Source organism: Rhinopithecus roxellana, chromosome 8 (genome assembly GCF_007565055.1).
Source record: "Rhinopithecus roxellana isolate Shanxi Qingling chromosome 8, ASM756505v1, whole genome shotgun sequence".
In the NCBI taxonomy this organism is placed as follows: domain Eukaryota; kingdom Metazoa; phylum Chordata; class Mammalia; order Primates; family Cercopithecidae; genus Rhinopithecus; species Rhinopithecus roxellana.
Genome location: NC_044556.1, coordinates 70,032,159 through 70,051,634, shown reverse-complemented (window position 1 = coordinate 70,051,634; position 19,476 = coordinate 70,032,159). Strand labels below are relative to the sequence as shown.

The 19,476-nt window shown below is 44.1% G+C and overlaps 1 protein-coding gene across 2 annotated transcripts in view; it reads right to left on the bottom strand.

Annotated features, from left to right (window-relative positions):
* Positions 1-2,418: 2,418 nt before the first annotated feature.
* SPATA45 (spermatogenesis associated 45) overlaps positions 2,419-19,476 on the bottom strand; it is a 30,968-nt gene continuing 13,910 nt past the window's right edge. Inside the window, exons 2-3 of one of the 2 annotated variants that reach the window (XM_030936266.1) lie at positions 8,210-8,524; positions 2,419-2,543 (exon numbers count right to left, since the gene is read on the bottom strand). In XM_030936266.1, the coding sequence (XP_030792126.1) occupies positions 2,524-2,543; positions 8,210-8,486 (297 nt within the window). In that variant the 5' untranslated portion in view covers positions 8,487-8,524 and the 3' untranslated portion in view covers positions 2,419-2,523. The remainder of the gene's footprint in view (positions 2,544-8,209; positions 8,525-19,476) is intronic. The other variant, XM_030936267.1, reaches the window with a different exon arrangement.

Genomic DNA, 19,476 nt, shown 5'->3' with positions numbered 1-19,476 from the left:
ATACTATATTTGATAGTCTTTATTTGAACTTCTGAGTGTGGGGAGATAATTCTCTACAGGACTTCCATGTTTCTGCACATCTAGGGAGCAAAGGCACTGACAACCTTTGTTCCAGATAATCTCTTTGGAAGATCGTGACCCTCTGGAGCAGAGGGCAGGTCTGTTTACCATCCACTATAATGAAGATAATGTCTCCTTCTGGGCAAAGGTTGGGTTTCTTTAAGCTCAGGATTCCTCAGCTATGAGGCACAACCTCCACGTGTGTGGCATCTACCTGGATATCTTCACATCGCCCCATGAGTCTTGAGGGAGTTGGGGAGGGCAAGGGGAACCAACCCGAACATGAGGCTTATGTTCCTTGCTATGCTCTAAGTAGTAAAATCCTTTGCCTCTGAACCAGGAGCCGCATGTCTTCTATAGGTGCCCATGACCGCCATGCCAGGATAATCCTTTACAGTTCTTGACACTAGGTATTTGCTTTAAAACAAACAAACAAACAAAAACAGGCCAAAGTGGCTCATACCTGTAATCCCAGCACTTTGGGAGGCTGAGGAGGGCGGATTGCTTGAGGTCAGGAGTTAAAGACTAGCAACATGGCGAAACCCCATCTCTACTAAAAATACAAAAATTAGCCAGGCATACCCTTGTAATCCCAGCTACTCAGAAGGCTGAGGTGGGAGAATCATCTGAGCCTGGGAGGTCCAGCTGCAGTGAGCCGTGATCATGCCACTGCACTCAAGGCTGGGTGACAGAATGAGACCCTGCCTCAAAAAAAGAAAAAAAAAAACAAAAAAACAAAGGGCAGACTTTCGCCACGTTGCACAGGGTGGAGGGCAGTGGCTATTCACAGGCATGATCCTGGCACACTACAGCCTTGAACTCCTGGACTCAAGGATTCTCCCACTCTAGCCTCCTGAGTAGCTGGGACTATAGGTATCTGCCACCACTGCCTGGCTAGGTATTTGCCTTTTGGGAAGTGAAAAATTAGCTGTAGTTCTGTGTTGTTTATTATGATTTTTTTTTTAACATATTCTCATGGTGGATGAGTCTTATCCACACTGTGCCCTACTATATAGTTCTGGCTGACATAGGGTTTTAAGCCAGCTGACTTATCCATATCCCTTCAAATATCAGAATGCTTTGGCTTTCTATGAATCTGAGCTTCCTGTGGAAGTAGAGGGCAACCAAATAAAAAGTGAATGTCTTATTGAAATAAATACAAATGCCAAGAAGCTCTGGGTTCCAGGCCAGGCAGTGCTCTGCTTGGCATATGGACTAGGTTCTTAACCACACAAAGGAACATAAGCCAAGTTAAGATTTGAAGAGGCTCATGCCTGTAATCCCAGCACTTGGTGGGGCTGAGACGGGCAGATCACCCGAGGTCAGGAGTTCGAGACCAGCCTGGGCAACATGGTGAAACCCCATCTCTACTAAAAATACAAAAAGTTAACCTGGCATGGTGGCACACACCTGTAGTTCCAGCTACTCAGGAGGCTGAGATGAGAATTGCTTGAACCTGGGAGACAGAGGTTGCAGCGAGCCAAGATCATACTACTGCACCCCAGCCTGGGCAACAGAGTGAGACTCCGTCTAAAAAAAAAAAAAGATTTGAAAAGACTGTGATCCAAGGAGCAATGAAACAGAGGTGATAATAGCCAAACAGGATGCGGCCATGAGATAATTCTAACCGTCACCACTGTGGGGATGGACAATGTAATGGACACGGAAAGCCCTGTCTCTAGGCACCTTATATTAGCCTCTCAAATATCTCCTTATTCAAATCATCAAAACTATAACTTTAACAGAGGAAGTTAATCTATCATTTAGAAGCAAGTGTTAACATTTTAGCCTTCAACCTGATCAGTGGGGTTGGTCAATATATTCCACTGAGTTATAGAAACAAATATAAACTATTATTTAAACATTTTAGATTACTAAGGAGAAGATCGCCCAGGCGTGGTGGCTCACGCCTGTAATCCCAGCACTTTGGGATGCCAAGGCAAGTGGATCACCTGAGGTCAGGAGTTCAAGACCAGCCTGACCAACATGGTGAAATGCCATCTCTACTAAAAATACAAAAGTTAGCTGGGCGTGGTGGCATGAGCCTGTAGTCCCAGCTTCTCAGGAGGCTGAGACAGGAGAATCGCTTAAACCCAGGAGGCGGAGGTTGCAGTGAGCCGAGATCATGCCACTGCATTCCAGTCTGGGGAACAGAGCGAGACTCCATCTCAAAAAAAAAAGAGGGGTAGGGGAGGGGGAAATCACTGTAAAGTAAACTCTTAGGTATTCATCTTTGAAAGTATCTAAAAAACTCAAATCCTCTCTTCAAATCATCTAAGTCTAAATGACAGAATGGAATGAATAAAGATGTAATATGTTTTATGTGACTTAATGTTTTTTGAGGGATCTAGTGAATACTTTTGTTTAGTTTTGTTTATAATTAATAATTTGTAAATAATTTAGACACTGAAGAAGAATCAAAGAGAATGTATTTCTGTGTGTCTTTGTCTCTGGAGATGCACTTTATCCAAATATGGCATTATCTGAAAAATAAAAAATAAAAAGTATTTGTTATATAACTTATAATACATTTTATGGTTTTTAAAATAACCCTGGAGGGCAGAGTATTGTGTTTCAGATACAGGAAGTACGGTTTAGAAACACCAAATGGGCCGGGAGTGGTGGCTCACACCTGTAATCCCAGCACTCTGGGAGGCCGAGGCAGGTGGATCACCTGAGGTCAGGAATTTGAGGCCATCCTGGCCAACATGGTGAAACCCCATCTCTACTAAAAAAATACAAAAATTAGCTGGGCGTGGTGGCGCACACGTATAGTCCCAGCTACTCAGGAGGCTGAGGCAGGAGAATCGGTTGAACCCGGGAGGCAGAGCTCGCAGTGAGCCGAGATCACGTCACTGCACTCCAGCCTAGGCGACAAAGCGAGACTCTGTCTCAAAAAACAAACTAACTAACAAAAAAAAATTAGCCAGGTGTGTTGGCGCACACCTGTAATCCCAGCTACTCTGGAGGCTGAGGCAGGAGAATCGCTTGAATCCCGGCCAGCAGAGGTTGCAGTGAGCCAAGATCAGGCCACTGCACTATAGCTTGTGACAAAGTGACAGAGTGAGACTCAATAAATTAAAAAACAAAACAAAAAACACCAAATGGCTGGGCACAGTGGCTCATGCCTGTAATCCCAGCACTTTGGGAGGCTGAGGCAGGCAGATTGCTTGAGGTCAAGAGTTTGAGACCAACCTGGGCAACATGGCAAAACCCAGTCTCTATTTAAAAAATACAAAAGTTAGCCAGGGATGGTGGCACATGCCTATAGTCCTAGCTACTCAAGAGGCTGAGAGGTGGGAGGATCACTCGAGCCCAGGAGGTTGAGGATACAGTGAGCCATGATCACACCACTGCACTCCAGCCCCAGTGACAGAGCAAGACTCTGCCTCCTAAACAAAAAAAAAAAAAAAAAAAAAAAAAGTCAAATTACTAAAAGCATGATACTATGCTTTTAGTATAGTATCTTTATTTCATTGGGTAGACCCAGATAAACAAGTTTAAAAATAGTAAATGTCAGCCGGGTACAGTGGCTCACGCCTGTAATCCCAGCACTTAAACAGAGGCAAATGACAGAGGCAAAACTTGAACCCAGGTGTTTTTAATTCTATGTATTTAAATAAACTGCCCCTCTTTTGAGCTCCACATCTCCAAGCGGAAGATTGAAAAGAGGGCCTGGAAATCTCTAAAAGAACTTCTTTCCTAGTCTTCACGCCATTATTAATAGAAGCAAAGAGGAGCACCCAGAACTCCAAATACTCTAGGCGAAATCTGTAACATTCCTTCCCCTCAACACACAGGCCTCCCCACCAAGTTAGACCACCGCTAGGTTCGACCATCAGGACTAATCTCATTTTGTCCCTTGTCCCTGTTTACACTGGACTCCTCAAGGAACCCAGGAGTCCTGGGTCATCCCTCATGCCCTGGATAGTAATAGTAAGTTCTATGGGCAGCAATACACCCTCCATCCAACACTTCCTATCCCCCACCCTGCCGTTTTCTGTTTCCCCATAGCTCTTACCCATGTATCACTATCTCATCTGACATTTACTTTTTTTTTTTTGAGACGGAGTTTTGATCTTGTTGCCCAGGCTGTAGTGCAGTGGTGCAATCTCTGCTCACTGCAACCACCTCCTCCCGAGTTCAAGCGATTCTCCTGCCTCAGCCTCCAGAGTAGCTGGAATTACAGGCATGCACCACCATGCCCAGCTAATTTTTGTGGGATTTCATCATGTTTGTCAGGCTGGTCTTGAACTCCTGACTTCAGGTGATCCACCCGCCTTTGCCTCCCAAAGTGCTGGGATTACAGGCATGAGCCACTGTACCTGGCTGACATTTACTATTTTTTAACTTGTTTATCCGGCTTTACCCAATTAAATGTAAGTTTTTTTTTAAGAAATAGAGACGGGGCCTCTATATGTTGCCCACACTGGTCTCAAACTCCTGGGCTCAAGGGATCCTCCTGCCTCAGCCTACCAAAGTGTTAGGATTTCAGGCGTGAGCCAGCACACCAAAACCTAAGCTTTCCGAGGTAAAATTTTATTCATCACTGTATTGACAAGCACGTAGAAGAGTGCCTGACATAAAGTAAGCACTCACATGTATTTGTTGAAAGAATAAAGAGTAAATGAGTATTTCTTCCTCTCACACAGGTATGCAGAGGAAAAGAATATAGTGCCTTCCAATTCTTATGGAATATGTCCAGCAAAATATACTGTATTTTTTTTTTTCTTTTGAGATGGAGTCTCACTCTGTCACCCAGGCTGGAGTGCAATGACGCAATCTTACCTCATTGCAACCTCCACCTCCCGGGTTCGAGCAATTATCCTGCCTCAGCCTCCCAAGTAGCTGGGACTACAGGCATGTGCCACCATGCTTGGCTAATTTTTATATTTTTTAGTAGAGACGGGGTTTCACCACGTTGGTCAGGCTGGATAAATATACTGTATTATTATCCTCTTGCATTTCTAAAGATTATTCCACAGCAACCAACTAAGGTTGCTGCGAGAAACTCTTAAGTTTGTGAGCCACTGCCCAAGGACATAGCTATTGGTCTCGAGAGGAATGAGGTAAGTTCTACCACTACTTCTGGGAAAGTATATTCCATGTCCCAACATTTATTCAATCAGCCAGGAAACGTTTCCTGAGTTCCTAATTTGTGCCAGATACTGTTCTAGGGACTGAGGATAAAGTAGTGAAAAAAGCAGATACCATCCCTGCCTTCAAGGAGCTTAGCCTTCATTAGGGAGTGATAAAACACTGTGGTAAAAAAGTAAGCTGGGTAAGGGATTGTAGAGTGTTGAGGAGTGCTGCTTAGATAGGGTGGTTTCTTTTGTTTATGTTTTATTTCAGTAGTTTTTGGGGTAAAGGTGGATTTTGGTTACATGGCTAAGTTCTTTAGCGGTGATTTCTGGGATTTTGGTGCACTCATCACCCGAGCAGTGTATATTGTACCCAATATGTAGTCTTTTATCCCTCGCCCCTCTTTTACCTTTCTTTCCCTTGGGGTTCCTAATGTCCATTATATCATTCTTATGCCTTTGCATCCTCATGACTTAGCTCCCACTTATAAGTGAGAACAGACAATATTTGGTTTTCCATTCCTGAGTCACTTCACTTAGAATAATGGTCTTCTGGCAGGGCACAGTGGCTCAAGCCTATAATCCCAGCACTTTGGGAGACTGAGGTGGGTGGATCATTTGAAGCCAGGAGTTGGAAACTGGCTTGGACAACATGGCAAAACCCCATCTCTACTAAACAAACAAACAAAAAACGTAGCCAGGCGTGGTGGCAGGCAATCCCAGCTACTTGGGAGGCTGAAGCACTTGAACCCGGTGGGCAGAGGTTGCAGTGAGCTGAGATCACGTCATTGCACTTCAGCCTGGGCGACAGAGAGACTCAGCTTTCACAGCATTGAAGAGAGTTTTAGGGCCTTGCTCTGGGTTAGGCTTTGGCTTAAGGAAATGTTGTGGCTGGGTTGATCTGTCCAGATCACTGAAACTTTCTCCCTATCGGCAATAAGGCTGTTTTGCTTTCTTATCATTTGTGTGTTCACTGAAGGAAATTTTTAATTTCCTTCAAGAGTTTTTCCTTTGCATTGATAATTTAGATAAATGATTGGCACAAGAGTCCTGGCTTTTGGCCTATCTTGGCTTTTGCCATGCCTTCCTCACTAAGCTTAACCATTTCTAGCTTTTGATTTAAAGTGAGATGTAATACTTCCTCCTTTCATCTCAGGTGATCTGCCCACCTCAGCCTCCCAAAATGCTAGGATTATAGGCATGAGCCACCATGCCCAGCCCTAGAGTTATTTTTGAATAAAACGAACACATGACTCTTACAGATGAACTCTAAACACAGTGGAGAATTTCAGCTTTCTACACCACACTGTATCACATGCTATTCCACTTCCTGAGAGCACTGGGCAAGGGTAAAGTCACAGCCACATCAAATAAGTGAAATCTCAAATGTGGTGATTCTTTTGTTTCTGATCTAAATTAGTAACTTGTTGGTTGTATTAGATATGGTTACACATCCCCTTCTCTTTTTTTTCAAATAAATGAAAAAATGCTATCTCAGCTGCCTGCCTAGACTAAGAAACAAGTATTCACAATGAAGGTATTTATCAGCTCCCTTTCTTCCTTCTATAAAATAATACCACCACCATCACCACCATGCCATCCCCTGCCCCCAACAACCTTCCTCCATGTTTTTTTTTTTTTTTTTTTTTTTTTTTAATAAGGAGTCTTAGTTTGTTGCCCGGGGTGGAGTACACTGGAGTGATCTTGGCTCACTGCAACCTTCACCTCCAGTATTCAAGCAATTCTCCTGCCTCAGCCTCCCAAGTAGCTGGGACTAAAGGTGCCTGCTGCCATGCCCAGCTAAGTTTTGCATTTTTAGTAGAGACGGGGTTTCACCATGTTGGCCAGGCTGGTCTCAAACTCCTGACCTCAGGTGATTCGCCTGCCTCGGCCTCCCCAAGTGCTGGGAACAGAGGCGTGAGCCACTGTGCCCAGCCCCTCCACATTTTATTAGGGCTTTTTGTATGATGTTTATTATAAAAAGGATCTCCACTGCACCTCAATTTTGCACGTGAAATGTTTGTAAAGGCCAGAAAAGTTGATGAGATAGCAGGTTTCTGAAGTTTTTGTGGTCTATTGTAATTACTATAACAACTCTTATCAAAATGTGGTTCTCAGGCCATCGGCATCAGCATCACCTTAGTCTGCTGAGAATGCAGATTTCCAGGCACCTCCCTAGAGCCTACTGAATGAGATGGCTTGAAGCTGGGGCCTGGGACTCTGTATGCATAAAAAAATGAGAGTCTCTGGTCTATAATACATCTTACAATCCACTAGCCTGTTTAATGACACTTTTACCTTCAAACAGATTGTCTTTATGCTATACCAGGGCAATACTCAGGTACCTCTTTAAATCCCAGAAATTATTCCCAATTCTTAGGAATACCTACAAATCCTTCCTATAAATTGGTTAAGAATCATATCATAGGCCAGGTGTGGTGGCTCACGCCTGTAATCCCAGCACTTTGAGAGGCCAAGGCAGGCGGATTACCTGAGGTCTGGAGTTCAAGACCAGCCTGACCAACATGAAGAAACCCCGTTTCTATTAAAAATATAAAAAAATCAGTCAGATGTGGTGGTGCATGCCTGTAACCCCAGCTACTTGAGAGGCTGAGGCAGGAGAATTGCTTGAACCCGGGAGATGGAGGTTGCGATAAGATGAGATCGTGCCATTGCACTCCAGCCTGGGCAGCAAGAGCAAAAAACTGTCTCAAAAAAAAAAAAAAAAAAAAAGAGTCCTATCATAGGCTGGGTGTGGTGGCTCATGCCTGTAATCCCAGCGTTTTTGGAGGCCGAGGTGGGTGGATCACCTGAGGTCAGGAGTTTGAGACCAGCCTGGCCAACAAGGTGAAATCCCGTCTCTACTAAAAAATACAAAAAAATTAGCCAGGCGTGGTGGCAGGCGCCTGTATTCCTAGCTACCCGGGAGGCTGAGGCAGAAGAATCGCTTGAACCCGTGAGGTGGAGTTTGCAGTGAGCCGAGATGGTGCCATTGCGCTCCAGCCTGGGCGACAAGAGCAAAACTCCGTTTCAAAAAAAAAAAAAAAATTCCTATCATAACTTCTTACTTTTTGGTGGAAAGTGCTTTCTCTCCATGTGAGCAAGGAGACTCAGCTTGACCCAGGAGCTCCTGCCACTGTCGGGAATAGGCTCTTTGGTTGTGGTATGAGTAAAGGACTGACAGGCACCCGGGAAGTGCCTCTTTTGAACTCTCAGTAAGCTGACTTGATTGCTTCGTTCCACCAAGCAGTTGGATTCACGCTTTTTGTTTATCTCCTCCAGGAGATGTTGTTTGCTTACTCCATGTTTTTTAATTATTTCAATGGTTCTGTTTATAGATGCCATTATGCTCACAAACCAATTGTCAAGCGATTCTTGCTGTCCTACAAACAAAAGAAAAAATACTTTTGATTGTCTTTTTGACTCAGAAGCCAGTATTCACAATCACGTTGACCAGTTTCTCTTTTTTCCTTCTATACAATAATACCACCACCACCACCAAGCCCCCCACCCCACACTTCACTTTTTTATGTACTTATTTTTTTAGACAGGGTCTTGCTGTCTCTCCCAGGCTGGCACGCAGTGGCATGATCTCAGCTCACTGCAACTCCTACCTTCCAGATTCAAGTGATTCTTGTGCCTCAGCCTCCTAAGTAGCTGGAATTACAGGCGTGCAAAACCATGCCTGGCTAATTTTTCTGTTTTCAGTAGGGATGGGGTTTCACCATGTTGGCCAGGCTGGTCTCGAACTCCTGGTCTCAGGCGATTCGCCTACCTCAGTTTCCCAAAGTGCTGGGATTACAGCCACCATGCCCGGTCAGCACACCTCATTTTTTTTTTTTTTTTGGAGACGGAGTCTCACTCTGTCGCCCAGGCTGGAGTGCAGTGGCTTAATCTCAGCTCACTGCAATCTCCGCCTCCTGGGTTCAAGCAATTCTCCTGCCTCAGCTTCCTAAGTAGCTGGGATTACAGGCATGCACCACCACGCCCAGCTACTTTTTTTTTGTATTTTTAGTAAAGACGGGGTTTCACCATATCGGCCAGGTTGGTCTCGAACTCCTGAACTTGTGATCCACCTGCCTCGGCCTCCCAAAGTGCTGGGATTACAGGCATAAGCCACTGCACCCGGCCACACCTCACTTTTTATTATTGTTTCTTAAGGGTTTAATTTTTTGTATTTTAGGTTTTCTTCAGGGGAAACAAAGGTTAAAAAGATATGGTAAGAGGATATATTATTGTTTTTGAAAATTATACTATGCATTTTTTTTGCTTTTAGAAGCATTTATTATTTCTTCTGATTATAAAAATAATACATGTTTATTACATATATTAATAATGTAATAGATAAATAATACATGTTTAATACATGATTATAAAAAATAATACATATTCATGGTAGATAATTAGAAAATACAGAAAAACATAAAGTAGAAAAGTTAAAATTACTCTTTTTCCAGAGACATCCATTAATATTTTGGGTATTACTTTCCCAATAAGTATCCAAAGGGATTTTATTTTTAAAAAGTGGTGGCCAGGCACTGTGGCTCATGCCTATAATCCCAGCATGTTGGGAGGCCGAGGCGGACAGATGACGAGGTCAGGAGTTCAAGACCAGCCTGGCCAACATAGTGAAACCCCGTCTATACTGAAAATACAAAAAATTAGCCGGGCATGGTGGCAGGCACCTGTAATCCCAGCTACTCGGGAGGCTAAGGCATGAGACTCGCTTGAACTCAGGAGGCAGAGGTTGCAGTGAGCCGAGATCATGCCATTGCACTCCAGCCGGTGTGACAGTGTGAGACTCCGTCTCAAAAAAACAAAGTGGCCGGGCGCGGTGGCTCACGCCTGTAATCCCAGGACTTTGGGAGGCCGAGGTGGGCGGATCACAAGGTCAGGAGATCGAGACCACAGTGAAACCCTGTCTCTACTAAAAATACAAAAAAAAAAAAAACTTAGCTGGGCACGGTGGCGGGCGCCTGTAGTCCCAGCTACTAGGGAAGCTGAGGCAGGAGAATGGTGTGAACCCGGGAGGCGGAGCTTGCAGTGAGCCAAGATCGCGCCATTGCGTTCCAGCCTGGGCAACAGAGCGAGACTCTGTCTCAAAAAAAAAAAAAAAAAAAGTGACCAGGCACAGTAGCTCATGCCTATAATCCCAACACTTTGGAAGGCTGAGGTGGGAACATCACTTAAGCCTGGGAGGTGAAGGTTGCAGTGAGCTGAGATTGTGCCATTGCACTCCAGCCTGGGTGACAGAGCAAGATTTGGAAAGAGAGAGAAATATTCAGAACTGATAAATGATATAGTTAACAGTCTCAAGAGCTCAAACAATAGCAGTCAGGATTTTTAAAAAGCCCACGCTGAGATTACAGTGAATTTAAAAAGAAAAGAAAATCTTAAAAGCAACCAGAGAATAAAAGAAGGGGCAATTGAACCAAGAGCTGACTCCTCAACAAGCAAAAATATAAGCCAGAAGACGAAGAAATGGGGCCGGGTGTGGTGGCTCACACCCGTAATCCCAGCACTTTGGGAAGTCGACGTGGGTGGGTCACCTGAGGTCAGGAGTTCGAGACCAACCTGGCCAACATGGTGAAACCCTGTGTCTACTAAAAATACAAAAAAATTAGCCGAGCATGGTGGTATGCACTTGTAATCCCAGCTACTCAGGAGGCGGAGGCAGGAGAATTGTTTGAACCCGGGAGGCAGAGGTTGTAGTGAGTTAATATCATGCTACTGCACTTCAGCTTGGGCAGCTGAGCAGGACTCTGTCTCAAAAAAAAAAATTACATTTATTATCATCAGTCACTAGGAAAGTATAAATCAATACTACAATGAGATATCACTACATACCACTAGAATGACTGAAATGAAAAAGATTGACCAAACCATGTGTTAGCAAAGATATGGAGGACCTGGAATTCTCATATGCTGCTAGTGAGAATGTAAAATGGAACAATGTCTTTGGAAAATAATCATGCAGCTTCTGAAAAAGTTAAATATACTCCTATTATTTGATCCATTCCTAGGTATTTACCCTAGAGCAATGAAATTCTCCACACACATGCATAAAGAAATGTATCAGTACATATGAAAACTAACACATTAATTTCATCACAGCTTCCTAAAAAACTTTTTTTTTTTTTTACACAGCTTTATTTTTATTTATTTATTTTTGAGACAGGGTCTCTTTCTGTCACCCAGGCTAGAATGAAGTGGTGTGACCATGGCTCACTGTATCCTCAACCTCCCAGGCTCAAGTTGTCTTCCCACCTCAGCCTCCCAAGTAGCTGGGATACAGGCGCAGGCCACCACACCTGGCTATTTTTGTTTTTATTTTTCATAGAGATGAGGTCTCATTATGTTCCAAAGGCTGGTCTTGAATTCCTGGGCTCAAGGGATCCTCATGCCTTGGCCTCCCAGAGTACTGAGATTACAGGTGTGAGCAGAGCCACCAGGCCCAGCCCAAAGCTTTATTTTCATGAGCCAAAAAGTTCTAACAATCCAAATGTCCATCAACAGCAGAACAAATAAATTGTGGTATATGTACACAATGGACACTGAGTTATAAAATATATTTATATATATATAGTATGTATATAATATATTCCTTTTATCTGAGATGCTAATTCATCAATATATATATTTTGAGTTGTGTTCATATATTGTTGATAAACACAATATTATGGCTGAATCTCTAAATAACTAGGCTGAGTTAAAAAAAAAAAAAAAAAGCCAGACAAATCAGAATGTATAGTGTATGATTTCATGCATATAAACTCTAGGAAATATTAGGCTAGGCATGGTGGCTCACACCTGTAATCCCAGCACTTTGGAAAGCTGAGGAATGAGGACTGCTTGAGCTCAGGAGTTCAAGACCAGACTAAGCAACACAATAAGACCTCGTCTCTACAAAAAATTCAAGAACTTAACTACGTGTGGTGGCACCTGCCTGTAATCCTAGCTATTCAGGAGGGGGTACAAACAACAAACAAACAAACAAAATTAATTTTAATTTTAAATTCTTTTGTTTTTATTTTGTGTTGTTTTTTTGAGACAGAGTCTTGCTCTGCCGCCCAGGCTGGAGTGCAGGTTCAAGCGATTCTCATGCCTCAGCCTCCCAAAGTAGCTGGGATTACAGAGGCGTGCCACTATGCCCAACTAATTCTTGTACAGGTGTGAGCCACCGCGCTCACCTGTTTTTGTTTTGTTTTGTTTTGTTTTGTTTTGTTTGAGACAGTCTCACTCTGTCACCCAGGCTGGAGTGCAGTGGTGCAATCTTGGCTCACTCAGGCTCCGCCTCCCGGGTTCATGCCATTCTCCTGCCTCAGCCTCCCGAATAGCTGGGACTACAGGCGCCAGCCACCACGCCTGGCTAATTTTTTGTATTTTGAGTAGAGAGCGGGTTTTACCGTGTTAGCCAGGATGGTCTCGATCTCCTGACCTCGTGATCCGCCCGTCTCGGCCTCCCAAAGTGCTGGGATTACAGGCTTGAGCCACGGTGCCAGCCCTGCGCTCGCCTTTCAAATTCTTTTTTATTATTATTATTATTATTTTTTATTTTTTTGAGACAGAATCTCGCTCTGTTTCCAGGATGGAGTCCAGTGGAGTGATATCGCCTCACTGCAAGCCCCGACTCCCTGGTTCATGTGATTCTCCTGCCTCAGCCTCCCCAGTAGCTGGGATTACAGGCATGCACCACCACACCCAGCTAATGTTTGTAAGTCCTTTTAAATTCTTTTGGAGTGGGAGACACCATCTTTCTTTTTTCTTTTTGAGATGGGGGCCTCATTCTGTCGCCCAGGCTGGAATCCAGTGGCATGATCTTGGCTCACTGCAACCTCTGCCTCCTGGGCTCAAGTGATCCTCCATCTTCAGCCTCCTGAGTGGCTGGGACTACCTCAGTCGTGCACCGCCATGCCCAGCTAATTTTTTTGTACTTTTGGTAGAGACAGGGTTTCACCACGTTGCCCAGGCTGGGCTGAAACTCCTAAGCTCAAGCGATCTACCCACCTCAGCTTTTCAAAGTGCTGGGATTACGGGTATGAGCCACTGTGCCTGACATTAATTATTCTTTTTATTGCTAGACTTTAGGTTGTTTTCAGTTTATTTTTATAATAACGCTTTGAAACACATTGAAGTGACAGAAATCACACAAACACACATTGTTTTAGGAAAGCTACCAGAGCCATCAATTTTTCCTTCCTAAATAAGCAAAGAAGAGAGGCACCTTTTTTTTTTTTTTTCTTTTGAGAAGGAGTCTTGCTCTGTCACCCAGGCTGGGCATCACTCCATCTCAAAAAAATAAAATAAAATAATAAAATATAAAAAGGTCAGTTTGTCAATTGCCTGTTTTTGTTTGTTAGTTTTGAAATGGAGTCTCACTCTGTCACCCAGGCTGGAATGCAATGGCGCAATCTTGGCTCACTGCAACCTCTGCCTCCTGGTTCAAGTGATTTTTCGTGCTTCAGCCTCCTGAGTAGCTGGGACTACAGGTGTGCACCACCATGCCCAGCTAATTTTTTGTATTTTTACTAGAGAGGGGGTTTCACCATGTTGGCCAGGCTGGTTTTGAACTCCTGACCTCAAGTGATCTGCCTGCCTTGACCTCCCAAAGTGCTGGGATTACAGGCGTAAGCCATCACCCCTGGCTTGAGTTAATTTATATTTTGTTAAAAGTCCATTTTAGGCCGGGTGCGGTGGCTCATGCCTGTAATCCCAGCACTTTGGGAGGCCAAGGTCAGGGGTTTGAGATCAGCCTGGCCAACACGGTGAAACCCGGTCTCTATTAAAAATACAAAAATTAGCCAGGTGTGGTGGCAGGCACCTGTAATCCCAGCTACTCAGGAGGCTGAAGCAGGAGAATCACTTGAACCCAGGAGGCAAGAGGTTGCAGTGAGCTGAGATTTCGCCATTGCACTCCAGCCTGGGGAACAAGAGTGAGACTTGGTTTCAAAAAATAAAAATAAAATAAAAGCCCATTTTATAGGTGAACTGCAAATAAAACATCGATGCCTTAGTTAAAAGTTCACCATGAAGATCGCAAAATTCAAACTCTTATTACAAGCTGCCTGACAACTGGAGCTAAATAAAACAAAATAGACACAGTAAGAGTCTAGTGGTACAAGCATATTTTTTAAGTAAAAAAGATTTGATTAATATTTTACCTGTGCTGCCTCCTAACTGTATGATCTTGTTTAAGTTACTTACCTTCTCTGGGCCTCAGTTTCCTTATGTGTTAAATGAAAATAATATCCAGGCCAGGCATGGTGGCTCACGCCTGTAATCCCAACACTTTGGGAGGTCTAGGCAGGTGATCACCTGAAGTCGGGAGTTCAAAGCCAGACTGGCAACATGGTAAAATCCCACCTCGGCCGGGCACGGTGGCTCATGCCTGTAATCGCAGCACTTTGGGAGGCCGAGGCAGGCATACCACTAGGTCAGGAGATCGAGACCATCCTGGCTAACATGGTGAAACCCCATCTCTACTAAAGATACCAAAAAAAAAAATTAGCCAGGCGTGGTGGTGGGCACCTGTAGTCCCAGCTACTCCAGAGGCTAAGGCAGGAGAATGGCGTGAACCCAGGGGGCAGAGCTTGCAGTGGGTTGCGATCACATCACTGCACTCCAGCCTGGGTGGCAGAGCAAGACTCTGTCTCAAAAAAAAAAAAAAAAAAGCCGTCTCTACTGAAAAAAAAAAATCACAAAATTAGCCGGTGCAGTGGCACATGCCTGTAATCCCATCTACTCCAGAGGCTGAGGCAGGAGAATTGCTTGAACCCTGGAGGCAGAGGTTGTGGTGAGCCAAGACCATGCCATTGCACTCCAGCCTGGACAACAAAAGCAACACTCCATCTCAAAAAAAAAAAAAAAGAAAATAATATCAAACTCACAGAGTGTCATAAGGACTAAATGAGCTAATAAATATCAAGAGCTTAATACAACCAACCCTCAGTAAGTGGTAACTTTATCATATTAAATAGGCACTTTGAAAAAAGTTTTGTTCAATTCGATAAGTAAATAATTTAGTATTTTCTTTTCTCCCCAGTTTCTAATCTTGTTTACTTGCTGTGTGACTAGAATTGGCTACCTAATTTGTAGGGTCCAGTGAAAATAAAAATTCTGGACCCTTTATTAACAAACAATGGAGACGTTCAAGTTAATGACAGTAAAACTTTAAGCCAATTGTGAGACCCTTCTGAACAAAGGGCCCTATGTGCCTGTTTGGGTCTCAAGCCTGTGAAACTGGTCCTGTGTGTGACATAGGAACAGGCCAATTTCAACTGCTAATGTATTCAATTTTACAATCTCTTAAGTGGAGAAAGTAATATGTTTAACTCATGACTTTGAAAGGTCTGGTCCAAAAACCAGACAAGTCTTAACAGGTTAGTTCAGGATCTGCACCTTATCAACCAAATTGTCTTGCCTATCCACCCCATAGTGCCAAACCCATATACTCTCCTATCCTCAATACCTCCCTCCACAACCCATTATTCTGTTCTAGATAAACCTAGCTGACCCCATAAATCCTAAATCCTTTCCCCACTCCCCTTTCCATTCCTTAAAAAACAGCCCTAAAAGCTGCTCCCACACTAGCTCTCCCTAACTCATCCCAACTTTTTCATTACACACAGCCGAAGTGCAGGGCTGTGTGGTCGGACTTCTTACACAAAAGCGGGGAGCACGCCCTGTGGCCTTTCTGTCCAAACAACTAGACCTTACTGTTTTGGCCTAGCCCTCATGTCTGCATGCAGCGGCTGCTGCTGCTTTACTACTTTTAGAGGCCCTCAAAATCACAAGCTATGCTCCACTTACTCTCTACAGTTCCCATAACTTTCAAAATCTATTTTCCTCCTCACATTTGATGCATATACTTTCTGCCCCCCAGCTCCTTCAGCTATACTCACTCTTTGTTGAGTCTCCCACAGTTAACCATTGTTCCTGGCCCGGACTTCAATCTGGCCTCCCACATTATTCCTGATACCACACCTGACCCCCATGACTGTATCTCTCTGATCCACCTGACATTCACTCCATTTCCCCATATTTCCTTCTTTCCTGTTCCTCACCCTGATCACACTTGGTTTATTGATGGCAGTTCCACCAGGCATAATTGCCACTTACCAGCAAAGGCAGGCTATGCTATAGTATCTTCCACATCTATCACTGAGGCTACTTCTCTGCCCCCCTCCACTACTTCTCAGCAAGCCAAACTCATTGCCTTAACTCGGGCCCTCACTCTTGCAAAGGGACTACTCATCAATATTTATACTGACTCTAAATATGCCTTCCATATCCTGCACCACCATGCTGTGATATGGGCTGAAAGAGGTTTCCTCACTATGCAAGGGTCCTCCATCATTAATGCCTCTTGAATAAAAACTCTTTTCAAGGCTGCTTCACTTCCAAAGGAAGCTGAAGTCATTCACTGCAAGGGCCATCAAAAGGCATCAGATTCCATTGCTCAGGGCAATGCTTATGCTGATAAGGTAGCTAAAGAAGCAGCTAGCATTCCAACTTCTGTCCCTCAGGGTCAGTTTTTCTCCTTATCGGTCACTCCCACCTACTCCCCCACTGAAACTTCCACCTATCAATCTCTTCCCACAAAAGACAAATGGTTCTTGGACCAAGGAAAATATCTCCTTCAAGCCTCATAGGCTCATTCTATTCTGTCATCATTTCATAACCTCTTCCATGTAGGTTACAAGCCCACTAGCCTGTCTCTTAGAATCTCTCATTTCCTTTCCATTTTGAAAATCTATCCTCAAGAAAATAATTTCTTGGTGTTCCATCTATTATTCTACTACCCCTCAGGGATTGTTCAGGACCCCTCCCTTCCCTACACATCAAGCTCAGGGATTTGCCCCCTCTCAGGACTGGCAAATTGACTTTACTCACATGCCCCGAGTCAGGAAACTAAAATACCTCTTGGTCTAGGTAGGCACTTTCACTGGATGGTAGAGGCCTTTCCCACAGGGTCTGAGAAGGCCACCTCAGTCATTTCTTCCCTTCTGTCAGACATAATTCCTTGGTTTGGCCTTCCCACCTAGATACAGGCTGACAACAGATGGCCTTTATTAGTCAAATCACCCAAGCAGTTTCTCAGGCTCTTGGTATTTAGTGGCTCCTGGTTTTTACCTCAACTCGCCACCCTTAAGTCTCTCTTGAAGTGGATAGAAGATCTTCAGGGGCAAGGTACGCTCCATACTTTCACCCTGATGAAGTCCTATTCTTTACTTTTATACTCACTCTTATTCTGGTTCCCATTCTTATGCCACCCTCTACCTCTCCCCAGCTTTCTCCACCATACTATCAATCTCACTGTCTCCTAGCTGTTTCTAATCCTTCTTTAACAAACAACTGCTGGCTTTGCGTTTCTCTTTCCTCCAAAATCTCTGAGGCCTCGACTTACTCACTGCTAAAAAAAGAGGAATCTGTATATTTTTTAATAGAGAGTGTTGTTTTTACCTAAATTAATCTGGCCTGGTATGTGACAACATAAAAAAACTCAAGTATACAGCCCAAAAACTTGCCAACCAAGCAAATAATTATGCTGAACCCCCTTGGGCACCCCCTAACTGGATGTCCTGGGTCCTCCCAATTCTTAGTCCTTCAATATCTATTTTTCTCCTTCTCTTATTTGAATCTTGTGTCTTCCTTCCATTTAGTTTCTCAGTTCATATAAAACCACATCCAGGCCATCACCAATCATTCTATACAACAAATACTCCTTTTAGCAAGCCCACAATATCACCCCTTATCCCAAAATCTTTCTTCAGTTTAATCTCTCTCACTCTAGGTTCCCACGCTGCCCCTTATCCCAGTTGAAACAGCCCTGAGAAACATCACCCATTATCTTGCCATACCACCCCCAAAAATTTTTGTTGCCTCAACACTTCACCACTATTTTGTTTTGTTTTTCTTTTTTCTTTCTTTTTTTTTTTTTTTTTGAGACAGGAGTCTCGCTCTGTTGCCCAGGCTGGAGTGCAGTGGCCGGATCTCAGCTCACTGCAAGCTCCGCCTCCCGGGTTTACACCATTCTCCTGCCTCAGCCTCCTGAGTAGCTGGGACTACAGGCGCCTGCCACCACGCCCGGCTAGTTTTTTTGTATTTTTTAGTAGAGATGGGGTTTCACCATGTAAGCCAGGATGGTCTCGATCTCCCGACCTCGTGATCTGCCCGTCTCGGCCTCCCAAAGTGCTGGGATTACAGGCGTGAGCCACCGCGCCCGGCCTTGTTTTTCTTATTAACATAGGAAGACAGGAATGTCAGGCCTCGGAGCCCAAACTAAGCCATCATATCCCTTGTGACCTGCACGTGTACATCCACATGGCCTGAAGCAACTGAAGATCCACAAAAAAGAAGTGAAAATAGCCTTAACTGATGACATTCCACCATTGTGATTTGTTCCTGCCCCATCCTGATAGGATATATTTTCCCCCGCCCTTAAAAAGGTACTTTGTGATATCCTCCCCACCCTTAAGAATGTACTCTGTCCACCTATCCTAAACCTATAAGAACTAATGAAAATCCCACCACCCTTTGCTGACTCCTTTTTCGGATTCAGCCCGCCTGCACCCAGGTGAAATAAACAGCCTTGCTGCTCACACAAAGCCTGTTTGGCAGTCTCTTCACATGGATGTGCGTGACAAAAGGGGCTTTGAAGAGCTGCCCAAAATAGCTAGTTGGGAGAGCATTAGACGGAAAGGGGCTTTGAAACTGTTTTTTCTTTTCTTTTCTTTTTTCATTTTTTGAGACAAGGTCTCACTCTGTCACCCAGGCTGGAGTGCTATGAGTGACTTGATCACAGCTCACTGCAGCCTCAACCTCCTGGGCTCAGGGGATCCCCCCACCTCAGCCTTCCAAGTAGCTGGAACTACAGACACACACACCACCATGCCTGGCTAATTTTGTATTTTTTGTAGAGATGTGGTTTCACCATGTTGCCCAGGCTGGTCTTGAACTCCTGGGGTCAAGTGATCCTCCTGCCTCAGCCTCCCAAAGTGCTGGGATTACAAACGTAACTGTGCCCAGCCCAGGTTTTGAAAATAATAAACATGTATATACTGTAGACCCTCATTATTCATTGATTACATATTTGCAAATGTGGCTACTCCCTAAAACGTATTTGTTACCCCAAATAGCACTAGTAGCACTAGCCTGGGAAAAAGATCAAAAGTATGGTTTCTATTGAATCCATATTGCTTTTGTGCCATCGTAAAGTCAAACAATTGTATGTCAAACCATTGTGAGTGGGGGGCCAGCTGTATTCTTTCTAGGAGCAATGGTTCACTATTTGCTAATTTAATGTTTGTGGCAACTTTATAGAATATATGATATA